This window comes from Piliocolobus tephrosceles, chromosome 13 (genome assembly GCF_002776525.5).
Source record: "Piliocolobus tephrosceles isolate RC106 chromosome 13, ASM277652v3, whole genome shotgun sequence".
NCBI lineage: Eukaryota > Metazoa > Chordata > Mammalia > Primates > Cercopithecidae > Piliocolobus > Piliocolobus tephrosceles.
The window spans coordinates 16,091,206-16,104,090 of NC_045446.1; the positions used below are offsets into that span (position 1 = coordinate 16,091,206).

The following is a 12,885-nucleotide window of genomic DNA, read 5'->3' on the forward strand; positions in this document are numbered from 1 at the left end:
TAGATAGATAGATAGATAGATAGATAGATAGATAGATAGATAGATAGTTCATGATGCTCAAGCCTCAACATGTGACAAACTATACTTAACAATTTCTGTCCCTGCTTCTAGGGCCCCATCAGTGCTCTGTGTTTCTTCCATCAAATTGCATACGATGGGTACAAAGTTACAGCTAGACAGGAAAAATGAGTTTGGCATTCTCTTACACATTAGGGCAAGGGTCCCCAATCCCCGGGCCATGGACTGGTACCAGTCTGTGGCCTGTTAGAAACTGGGCTGCATAGCAGAAGGTGAGTGGCAGGCAAGCAAGGGAAGCTTCATCTGTATTTACAGCTGTTCCCCGTCATTTTCATTACAGCCTGAGCTCTGCCTCCTACGAGATCAGCTGCAGCGTTAGATTCTCACAGGAGCACGAAGCCTGTTGTAAACTGCACATGTGAGGGATCTAGGTTGCTCCTAATGAGAATCTAATGCCTGATGATCTGTCACTGTCTCCCATCACCCCAGATGGGACCCAGTAGTTGCAGGAAAATAAGCTCAGGGCTCCCGCTGATTCTACATTATGGTAAATTGTATAATTATTTCATTATTACAATCTAATAATAATAGAAATAAAGTGCACAATAAATGTAATGGGCTTGAATCGTCCTGAAACCACCCCTCACCCACTGGTCCATGGGAAAATTGTCTTCCATGAAACCAGTCCCTGGTGCCAGAAAGATTGAGAACCACTGCAGTAGGTTCACTGTAGCTACAATCAGGTATTATATATTTCAAGATAGCTAGAAGAGAGGATATTGAATGTTACAACAAAGAAATGATAAATGTTTAAAGTGATGAATATGCTAATAACCTTGACTTGATCATTACACAACGTATATATGCACTGAAACATCACACTGTACCACATAAATACATACAATGACTATGTGTCGATTATAAATAAAAATAAAATAAAATGATAAAAGATTTTTTAAATTACATATGAGCCACTTACTCTTATAATTGTGTATTTATTCACACATTCATTATTTATTTTGAATTATGTCCTAGGTGTCAGATAGTTACTGAGCTAGGCATTTGGAACATAAAGATAAACATGATAAAGTGAGGTTTCCACACTTAGGAAACATATAATCCAATGGAAGTAGTAGATAACTGAATAAGGACAATGTGATGAGATATTCTCCTTTTCTTTTTTTTTTTTTTTTTTTTTTTTTGAGACGGAGTCTCGCTCTGTCGCCCAGGCTGGAGTGCAGTGGCCGGATCTCAGCTCACTGCAAGCTTCGCCTCCCGGGTTCACGCCATTCTCCTGCCTCAGCCTCCCGAGTAGCTGGGACTACAGGTGCCTGCCACCTCGCCTGGCTAGTTTCTTGTATTTTTTTTAGTAGAGACAGGGTTTCACCGTGTTAGCCAGGATGGTCTCGATCTCCTGACCTTGTGATCCGCCCGTCTCGGCCTCCCAAAGTGCTGGGATTACAGGCTTGAGCTACCGCGCCCGGCCGAGATATTCTCCTTTTCAACTAAGTCCCCTGAGAGCCAACGTTTGGTCTCTTCCGCCAGCTGACTGTACTCTTTTAGCCAATGACTATCTGTGGTGGTGAGCAGGAATGTGGGAGACTGGCTTTGATTCACGATACAACGGGGAGCAGATCTTAAGAGGTAAAGCTTAGAATAATGGTCAAGGAATTATGGGTGTGATCCAAATAAGCGCCTTCTTTTGGCCCCTCTTTCTGGAAGCCACTATTGCCAGAGACTAAGGGAAACAAAGTACTCCACAGGTAAGAGAGGATTATCAGCTGCCTGCCAAATAGGCTGCCCCTTCGCCAAATTCTACGCAGGAACAAACCTGTCATTCCACATTTCCACATTAGGGCTATTCTCAGTGCAGTAGGAAAAGGCCGGGGAACATCACACACCAGGGCCTGTCTGGGGCGGGTGGCTCGGGGAGGGATAGCATTCGGAGAAATACCTACTGTAAATGACGAGTTGGTAGTGCAGTAAACCAACATGGCACATGTACACCTGTGTAACAAACCTGCAGGTTGCGCACATGTACCCTAGAACTTAAAGTATAATAATACTACTAATAATAAAAAGAACAAACCCCGGCTTTGGAATGAAACCAACCTGAATTTAATCCCTCCTTGGCTATCTATTTAGGTGTGTGACCTTGGGCAATTTCCTCATCTATGAAATGCGTGAGGCTTCTGAGGGGATTGCAGAAAATAACATGCTTGACACTTTCCTTTTCCTTACCAAACTAAAATGTTTTAGGATGTTATCATGGAATCAGTATAGGCCAGATTTTCTAGGAAGATCTTAATTTCAAATGTTCGGTCCCACCATCCCTATAATGAGACTTGATTCTTAGTTTTTTTATATGTGCACACTGACAAATATGAAAAATATGCTACAAGGAGTCCATTTTGATTTTAGTATTTCACAGGAGTCCAAAATGTATGCAAACATTTCATGGTTTATTTTGGGAAGTGCTCTTTTATTGTGCAAACACTGGAAAGACCAGAGCATATATATTTTTTCTCAGTTGGTGAATGGAAATTCTAAAGAATCTCCATATTGGTGCCTTTTGCAGGAGGGGGTGGGGGGATGGTAATTGATATGAGGTTAAGTTTTAAACTTTAAAATTGTGATGCATGTCTAAGGCGGGGATGTTGCTGTTTACATTATAATTTTCTTTGTTACATCCTCCCTGCCCACCTTTCCTCTCCACAGGTAGTTTTCTCTCCTGCACATAGTTGAAGCCAATGTTCATTTTGCTCGTGAGTCACTGTTTTTGCCTGCACAAAAGGCAGGGTACACTTGATTTGCCTTTAGAGCCATTTCCCATTTTCTTACTCAGTTCACAAGTCATCAAGGTTATATTCATTTCGACTAGTGCAAAATTGTTTCTGGAGACACAGCTTAGGTAGAAATAGCTATGTATAAATCTGGATCAATGGGAAAGCAGTGATTTATTTTTTAAAGTGCCAGCATGGGTGGGGCTGATCTGAAATATTTCACATACTGGCACTGAATCCACTGCCAGGTACCTCCAGGGCAGATGAGTCTTACCTTTCCTCTGACTCCTCAGAACAGAGGAGGAAAAATGGGCTGGCCTATGACCTGAAACTCACAATAGCATAAGAAACTCCCTCTGCTTTTATTCTGTGTTAAGTATCTCTGAGTGAATCCAGAAACAGCCTCATCCATCTTACGATGGTGAAGAGAGGGTGGAATAGAATGCCCCTAGGAATTTTCTGGTCAAATATGACCTGTCACATGAAATAACAACCTATTATTCATTCTAGCTATTTTGGGGGACATGTCTCAAAATCCAACTCTGTGTTATCCGATTGACTTAAGGCTCAAACTGATCAGTGGGAGAGAGGCTAGGTAAAAGTAGGTGATTCCAGGTACCTTGCAACTCAGTGATGATGTGATTTATCCCCATCTTCTTAATACTTCAATGATTAAACATTTTTCTTATTGATGCTGAGTCTTCATTTTGATTATGGAAAGACTGTTCCTAGGTTAGTAACAACTAACCATTATTAAGCATTTCCTGTATGCCAGACACTTGGTTGAGCATGACGCATGAGCATTGAGTATAATCCTAACAACATCCTAATCAGGTTGAAGCCATCGTCTATCCTCATTTTACAGTTGAAGAAACTGAAGTTCAAAATCATTAAGTAATTTGTTCAAAGTGACCCAGCTCATGAGTACATGAATTCCCACAGAAGGCAGGCTCGTTTTTGCAGGTTCGAATCACCTGGGGAACTTTCAAAAAACACTGATGTCTAGACTCTACCGGAGATGAATTTAGAATATCTAGAGATGGTGCTTAGGCATCAGGGCTTTAAAAAATAAGTTCTTGAGGTGGCTCCAAATGATAGCCAGCATTGAGCAGCTCTGCTCCAGTGCCTGCAATATTTAGTACTGTGCTATGAATTCTCCAGTGACCAGTTTATGGCCATTGGCTTAAATACTTCACCCCTGTGAACATGAATTTCAACTGAAAACTAGGAGTGCTATGTCCTCACGTCATTAGAATTACTTGAGAAAATAGCCTAACGGGACTAGTTCTGAACCCGGCACTTGTCAGGCTCACACAATGTGAGTCCCCATCTGTGTTTCCTTATCATTTGCTATGAGTAGTTACTGCTCACTACTCTCTGTGGGCCTGACTCCAGCACTGTCTTCACTCTTTCATTAGTTGGCTACTTCCAAGCTACTACGGGCTGGGGAAGCAGATAACCAGAATGAGACATATGTATAAAATCACTGTGTTAGGGAAGAACTAATAGGCTCTGAGTCAGTGCCCGTGGGTTTTTCCTAAGGGGTCCTGGTTTGAACACAAGGATTTGGTTTAGTGGAAGGCTCAGAGGCATTTGCTTCCCTTCTAGGCCAGAGTACATAGTCACCAAAACCTAGAAAGTTCTAGAAAAGCAGAGATCTAGTTTGACTCCTAGTACTACTGATAGGAACACTGAGGGCCAGAGATAGAATGTGATTTACTAAAGATCACACAATGAGTACAGTCAGAGTCAGGGCTGGAAGCCATGCTTGGAAATCCTGCACTGTTAACTGGTTCATTCATTCATTAATTCATTCACTCATTCTTTCTTTCTTTCTTTCATTCCTTCATTTAACAAATGCTTATTGAGGTGCTCCATGCGCCAGGCACTCTCCTAGGTGCTGCATTGCAGTGGTACATAGGACAGTGTACCTGCTTCCTGGAGCTCAAGTAAGGGGGGATAAGACCAGCTGTCATATCACTACCTGCTTTTTCCAGCTGTCTGGATTTTGCAATCCTCCACTCTTGAACAGAGCCCCCTGGCTTTTCCTGACTAGTCTTTCCGTTCACTAGTATCTGTTTTGCATCTTTTCCTTTATTTCTTCATAGCTGCCCCCTCCTTGTCCCCACCCCTAGGACTAATCAGGCTTTCTGGTTTCCCCTAGCTTCCCAACAATAAATCTTCAAATCCCTTCTAAGAATATTCCCACTTATGATTCCACAATGCACATCGTCATTTTTCAAGGCACACACTTTCTTCTATGAGATGATTCCTTAGGGCAGGGGGATGCCAGGGATTCAGCCAAAGAGTCTACCAGGGCAATACAAAATATAAGAGTTTCTTAAACAGAACTAAATGAATCCTCACAAAAAATTTAAAATTCTCATTTCAACACATATTTTATAATGTATTATATATGAGTATATATTATCTACCTTGTCAGTACACTTACATTTATTTGTGGGGTATCATAAACATTTTTCACTGATATCCATGCACAAACATGGGAACCACTCCTTAGGGACTCATGTTCAGGAATCCCCCTCATGCTCCCTGACGTCCCATACCTTGAGATGGCACATCACAAATTTATGCATCACGTGATTCCACTTGGACTTCTTAAATATGGAAAGGTGTCCCACGTCATGCTGCAAAAATGAGCTCTGGGCCTAGGAGAAATGAAGTTACTGTTAGAGAAATTGGGACCCTAACAAGAAATCAATCAATGAGTCCCATAGTAGATTCACAACCTTATTTGAGAACAGTGGGTGATCTTGTTTGACCTCCAGCCAAAATTAGTTTCTATTTCCCATACATATCCTGACTGATCTTTCCAACTTTTATGCCTTTGTTGTCTCAGCCTGGAATGCTCTCCTTGTCACTTTCAAAGGTTTCCAGTATGGGGTGCAAAGACCATGGTCTTTGGTGTCAGACAGATTTGAATTCTAAACTGTTCTTCACCACTAACGAGCTTCACGACTCTGGGCAAGTTACTCGGTAGCTCTCACCTTCAGTTCCTCATCTGATAAAAGGGGCCACTAATACCTGACTCACAGGGTTGTTGTACTGCTTACGTATATGTAAAGTGTCCAGCTTATGCTACGCACTAAACAAATATTTGTTTCCTTTCTTGTTTCCAAACGTCACTTTTCAAGAAATAAAACAAGATGATTTAAGAAAAAGAATTAACATCCAGAATTCTGGAACCTGGAAACACATTGCAGTTAATTCTCTACAAAACCTTTTCCAATGATTCTAATGAGAATTAAATCACACTCTTTTCTGCTCCAACAGTACATGCTTGTTCCTTTCCTTGGGATGAATAACATTGAATTGTGCCAGGCAGTGTGTTTAGCTGTTTGTGAAGGATTATTTCCTCCACTAGGTAAATTCTCTCAGGAGCAGGGAGCATGTTGACTTTTCCTTTGTATCGACAGCATGGTATCATGCTCATAGAAGGCTATGTTCAGAGATTCATACTTTATTCAACAAAGATTTATCAAATGCCCTGCTAAGTGTCAGTTGCTATTTGTCATTTATAGAGGAACTCACACGTTCTTATTCTCTATAGGATATAACCTCTGCCCTTGAAGAATTCGTGGTCTGATGCATTGATAAATGTTGATTGGTTAAAGAATGAAGGATAAATATGTATGTTGCGTGGCTAAGGACAGAACTTAAATCACTGAGATGGTGGGGATAAGACAGGGCAAAAACAGCAATTGTCATTAATTAAACGTTTACCATAGGCCAGACACTGTGCTTTATATTTTACACATTTGCCTGATCAGTCCTTCTTAGAATAATTCCACATTCATTATTATCCTCACTTTAGAGAGGAGAGAACCAAAGCCCAGTGAAGCTTGGTCACTTGCTGGTAAGTGCCTGACATTGATGAGTACCTTGCCAAGAAGTGTCAGGCAGCAGCTGGCACCAATCTAAAGAGAGAAGAAATTCTGAGCCTTTTTATGACGACGCTGCCTGGGCTTAGTATACCTGCTTACCTGAGAAATTGTGAGAAGAAAGGAAATGAATATAGTAACAGGCCAGCCACTGCCAAAATGATACAGTATTAGCCACGCCAGCACTTCCAAAATTAAGATCTGGGCAAAGTGAAGAAAGAAGAACCCCAGGTTGGCGTGGAACATGTTCATAGACTCTATGATCCTCCGCAATTCTTGGAAATCTTTCACCAACTGTGACTATGAAACAAATATTCAAAGAGTAAATTAGCTCCTTCGGGGAAAGGGAATACAGATGAACATAATTAATAATTTATTTTATTAATTTTGTATACATCTCTTTTATTAATAGAATTTTATTAATACATTTAATTGTCCAGAATTAAAACCCCAAAACAATGAACCAGCAAATAAAATCTTCAAAAAAATTTATGAAAAATTTTTGTTGTTTTCTGCAGAAGGGAAAGATGAATAATGACTTGTAAACTGTCATCAACCTGTTATGGAATTCAGAATTAGATTTTTTCAGGGGGGGGGGAAGGAGAGGAGAGTGCAGTAGAGAGATACGTACGCCTAACAGTCGCCTTTTAAACCACCAAGATTATTTCAGGTGTTGAGTGAGCTCTGGTTCTGTTTGGGGGAACTTGGTCATCTATATGGATCTGTGTTACCATAGTTACTGGTATAGTTTACAAAGTACTTTCCAGGCCATCAGTTGCTTAATGTGTAGAAAGGGTTATTTCGTGGAAGATGGAGATCATAGAACAATGTAGTTCACTTAGATTAGCTCTCAGGATGAATTTTCTGAGAGCTGCTTAGTGGATCCCCCAAAACAAGGCAGGGCTTATGTGTGTGTACTCAGTTGGAGAGGTCTCGTTTAAGGGCCCTGTGTGTATGTGCATGTGTGAGTGTTCATGCACAACATCAGCACTGGTTTACAAACTTGCACAACATATTGGGGGGCACACAAGGTTGGAAAGAAATATCTCTTGGCTTATTGACTATTATGGACTCGAAACTAGGACAGCTGGGAAAGTGACCAGGTTATGAGAAAGATAACAGGGTTGTACAGATGTAAGAAAGGAGAAACGTTAGAAACGAAATAGAAAGAGCTATGAAAAGAATTCTAGAAGCCAAAAGTTTCAAAATTCACAGACACAACTTTTAAAGGACTCATTACCTGGCAAAAGTTCTGGATAGGCTCATCTCCCAAGCCCCATCAATCTTACAATTCTTGTGGCCACAGATTATTTTAATAATTAATATTAACTTGTTATCTCTAGGGTGCCTCCAGCCTGGCCATCTTTTGCAAAACATTTATTGCAGAGTTGAGGGAGATCAGCAAAACCCAGAAGAGTGACTGACTTGAAGTTATCAACAAGTCAGTGACAGGTGGTGAACTTAAACCTACACCTGACACCGAATTTTATGCTCAAATACTAATTTTCTATATACAGCAAGTAAAATCTCCCCACAAATGTATTGAAGAAAATTTGTGGTACACCTTTATCTCTGGAGACCAACACTCTCTTAGATAATGATTATCTGATAGGTCTCAGTCCTTAGTGGGATTTTATTTTTCTTAACAGAAAATATTTAGGAAAAACAATAAAGATTTGCATCACTTTCAATTTTTAACCTAGAGCTACCTAACCCAAATGATGGGGACATATCTGAAAGTTTTAAAATTACTAGTACCATCATCAGTTCATGATTATGATAATAAGTAAAATTTATTGAGCATTTACTGTGTTCCAGGTGCTGTTCTAAGCACTTTCAGTGATGACTTTAATTCTTTCAATTGTTTTCCCAGTAACTCTCATAAGGTTGGTACCATTGTTTTCGGTATCTTTTTTGTTTTTGTTTTTGTTTTCGGTATCTTATAGGGGGAGAAACTGAGCCAAAAGAGGTTTGGGAACTTGTCTAGACTCACACAATTTGAGAATGGCAGGGTTGGGGCATGAGTGCAGGCTGTCCATCCTACCAACCCACTCTTCGGAACAGAGCTGTGCTGTGGGATGAACATAGGCCTAAAGAGTGAGCTTAAGTATTAGTCTCAGATTTGCCCGTAACCAGTTCTGTGTCCTCAGATTAGTCCTGCTCCCTTTGTGAGTCTGTTTCTTCATTTTTCAAAGAGGGAAAAAATCCTTGCTCCCTCTGCTTTACAGTGGTTTATGGATCCACACTTTGTACAAATTATTTCAAAGGGCTTAAGAGTCAGGCAAATTGTAAGCTATTACAAAAAATAAATTTCAAAAAATGGAATTAATCAACATTAAGTAAAATTCCTCTCAGCGTTATGTAAAACCATCCCAGTGAATTTTTAGTCCTATGGAGACTCTGGCCTTTAGAAGACAGTATTCATGTAGTCAAAATATTAAAGAAAGAATGGCATTTATCCTTGGGAATACCTAAGGGATTGGAGCCAGAGAGAAGTGATTTGGAGTCTCAGCTCTTTGATACACCAGCTGTCAGACTTTTAGAAAGTAATTTTTTTTCCCTGAATGATAATCTCCCGAAATTTACAAAGGCTGTGGTTAGGATACAGTGACATCTTTCAATCAGTAGCTGTTTTTGGAGTTTCTACTACATGTTGATCCTGTGAAAGGAGGTCTTCAGGACACAGGGATAAGAAAAGTGGACATAGTTTCAGCTCTCATGCAACTTAGTTGGGCTGGGAACATAAACATAGACATAAAACATAATTACAAGCAGTCAATGAAAAGGAAATTATATCCATAAGTTCCCTGGCATGAAGTAGGTGCTTGGAGACATGAAATTACTGTTTGATGAAGGGCCAACAATTTCATTCTTTTGCTTCACAAAGATTTAATTTCTGATGATCTAAAGAAAAAGGCATTGTTTTGAAATACGTGGACTCCACCCATTGACTCTGCTGTGGTCCCACCCTTCACAGAAAACTGTTAATTGGCTTTAAAATATGCCTTGTCTCCATCCTTCTACACCCCTGGATCCTGACATCTCACTCACATTTTTGTGTCTTTCCTGGCTATGCTCTCCTGGGGCAAGTTCTCCAATGAGCAGTGGCTTCAGATACAACTGCACAATGTCAGGCTCTGGATGCATGGCCCTGAAGACATCCTATAAATCAGAGATACCTGTTAGAGGCTTCGAAGAGACATGCTTATCCACAGATTAGTTCCTTTACTTATCTTGTCCTGTGCTCAATCTGGGAATCAGCACAGATCTCATTGCAGAGGATTTGCTTGTAACTCCAAGTTGATGTTTCAAGTTGATTGATCAAAATTATCCCTGAAAACCACCTCTGCGAAAGCTTCCTGCTGGAGACCCACCTACTACGTGTACTGCTTCTCTAGGTATGACCAACACAGTCAGGGGATCCTGGAGCATTGATGAGATCACTATTTTATTTACCACCAGAAGAAATAATTGAGTTTATGGGTTGGGATAAATCTTTACAAAAGTCCAGCATCAGTCTAAATGTGAAATTTGCTCACACTATCTGAGACAGTGCAGCAACTAAGATTGGCTATGCAAATTATATCTTCCATTGAGGGCTCTCTCTGGGTTCTTGGCCAAAGCCCAGGGGAAGAAGGCCCCTTGAATTAGTTAATTCTAGAGAAGGACAGGTTAAAGTTGATGATGGTTTAAGGCAAAGGCATAAGAGATTATAAGAGCACAGCCCTAGAGCCCTGGGTGGTCTAAAATAGTACATCTTTGGCTAAGCTTGTCACTGGAGGAGTCTCCTCACTCTCTATTAAAAAGATGCTGTGCTGGCCTATGCAGAGACTCGGTGACAGCCAGAAACAGAATAGAGGTGACAAACTATATTTTTCTATCTCAGGTGCATGTTAAGTAGCAATTCCATATGGCTATGAGAAGCAGTGATGATTCCTATATCCTACTTATGTTTGGAAGAAAGAGTCTTCTCTTCCAGGGATTTAAATTGTTTTCGGAAAGAAGAAAGATTTTCCAAGAGGGAGATGCTAGACTTGTTGCTATTATGGTTTGGAGATGGCAGCAATTAAAAATGAAGAAATATAACCAAAGTTGTAAATTGTATACATGGAAGCCATACAAATTACTCTGCAGTGGTGGTGTTGTGTTATACTGATTACGAAAGTGGACCCTGGAGCCAGCTTTCCTACATGCAAATTCTGGCATTGCTACTTACTAGTTAAGTAATTGTAGGCAAGTCTCTTGAATTGCCTGTGATGCTTCTATATTCTCTTCCCTAAATGGGGGCGATAATAATAGCCACCCAATTCATAAAGTTATTATGAGGATTAAGTAAATTAATAATAATACCAATGGCATTTACTGTGTGTTAAATACACATCAGATATATTTCTTTTGTGTATACCTCCACTGATAAGAACCCACTACCTACCTTCTCTTCACTATTCAGAGGTTTCCTCCCTTTACCTCAATGCCTAATGTGGAGTGAGCTTTGGATTATATTAGTGAATATAATGAGTACTACATTTTCAAACAGTAAATCAACTTTAGATATATCCAAGAATTACATAGGAGCCTACTTATTATTTTAGTATTATAATAATGCTATACTATAATATAATTACTTGTGGAAGTAAGAAGTTATTTTTATAATTAACAAGGTTAATTAGAAGGATACAATATCAACTCTTTAGACTCATTTCACCTATGGGTCTCCAGATGCAATGATATAAAATGGGCTTTTATCTGTTAGAATCAGTCCAGGCAGTGAGGTTCCATTGCTTCTTTTGTACAGATAATGCCACCAGTGTCCGTTTTGCTTCTGTACACTCCTCCTGAGTGCCTTGGGAAATGCTGGACTAAATAATTTCAACGGTGTTTAAATTTTTCTCACATTAATTTTTCACACTAAAGCTTAGGTTCCCTAACCAGGAAGAGTGATTCAGTGATTAAGAGGGTGATTAAAATATCTCATTGTGACCCATACTGAAAAATCAAGTTCTGCTTGCTGTTTTAGAGCAGGTTAGAATGGAAGACATCCTGATGGATCAAGATCAAAGTGTAGAATGTCATCTATCGCAATTTCACTGTACTCTGAGCAGCTATCTAGAGTCCTGGAACAGTGCTGACAATAGTATTCTTCTGGGTTCATTGTTTTTCAAATCCCCAGGAAGGTTTGTAGGGGACAAACCATACGGGACAAACTGTGACAAAACATATGGGAATGCCGCAGAGATTTTCAGAAGAGTAGATAGTGGCCTGCTCTGTGGAACTCTTTCCTGCATTAGTGGGGCAGTACAACAAAGGAGTTTAGGTAGCCTTAGAATATTCTATTTGAAAGAATTTTCAAACAGAATCTAGACACTAAGTTGTGAAATTCCCTTCGTGAAAAGTCTGCAATAATGCAAGTCCTGTTACCAACATTCTTGGGCCAAATGTGTTCCTGCTGAAAGAAGGAGAGGGGATAAAATTAAGAGGAGAAGGGGTAGTGTCAGTGTTTATGAAGTGTGTCCTGTGTACAAGGTATTCTATAGCCCAACTCATAATCGCCATTTTGTTTCTGTGAGGTTCTATCACTTTTATTGTACAGATCAAGACACTAAGTTTCAGAGGGGAGATGTTTCTTGCCCGAAATGCCACACTCAATAGCAGAGCCAGGATTTGAATTTGGGGTTATGCAATTCTAAAGCCTTAAAGCCCTAAAGGTACATTCCAACCTTAACACATACAGTTTGTTTTCTTAAAGTCCTCCCAAGAAAGGAGTGATGCCAGATTGCGGATGATGCTGAAATCAGTATGTATCTACTTGGCAGATGGTAATGGCATGTAACCACCATAGGTTTGAGTCATGTAAAACACTTTGCCTCTGGCTCCAACCTGCCTCCCTAGACTCACCTTCATGCATCATCTTCTCTACTGGAGCCTCCCCATTTAGTATGCATTCCATGACTTTCTGTAGTTCTGAGGCTTTACACTGACTGCTCTCTTGGCCTTGACTACCTCCTTCGTTTTCTCTAAAAGCTCCTCTCACTCTTCAAGGCCCAGATTAAACATTGCTTCCCCCAAACACTCAGGAATATGATTCATGATTGCTCCTGGGTTACAGGACACTTTGTTCCTAGAACTTTTCAAATTTATACTATACTATACTATACTATACTATACTATACTATACTATACTA

At 40.1% G+C, this 12,885-nt stretch overlaps 1 protein-coding gene across 1 annotated transcript in view; it reads right to left on the bottom strand.

Moving 5' to 3' along the window:
- Positions 1 to 12,885, bottom strand: part of LOC111544789 (putative fatty acid desaturase 2-like protein FADS2P1) — a 38,197-nt gene that overhangs the window by 16,814 nt on the left and 8,498 nt on the right. Inside the window, exons 2-4 of the mRNA XM_023215444.1 lie at positions 9,755 to 9,865; positions 6,806 to 7,003; positions 5,369 to 5,470 (exon numbers count right to left, since the gene is read on the bottom strand). Of these exons, the coding sequence (XP_023071212.1) occupies positions 5,369 to 5,470; positions 6,806 to 7,003; positions 9,755 to 9,865 (411 nt within the window). The remainder of the gene's footprint in view (positions 1 to 5,368; positions 5,471 to 6,805; positions 7,004 to 9,754; positions 9,866 to 12,885) is intronic.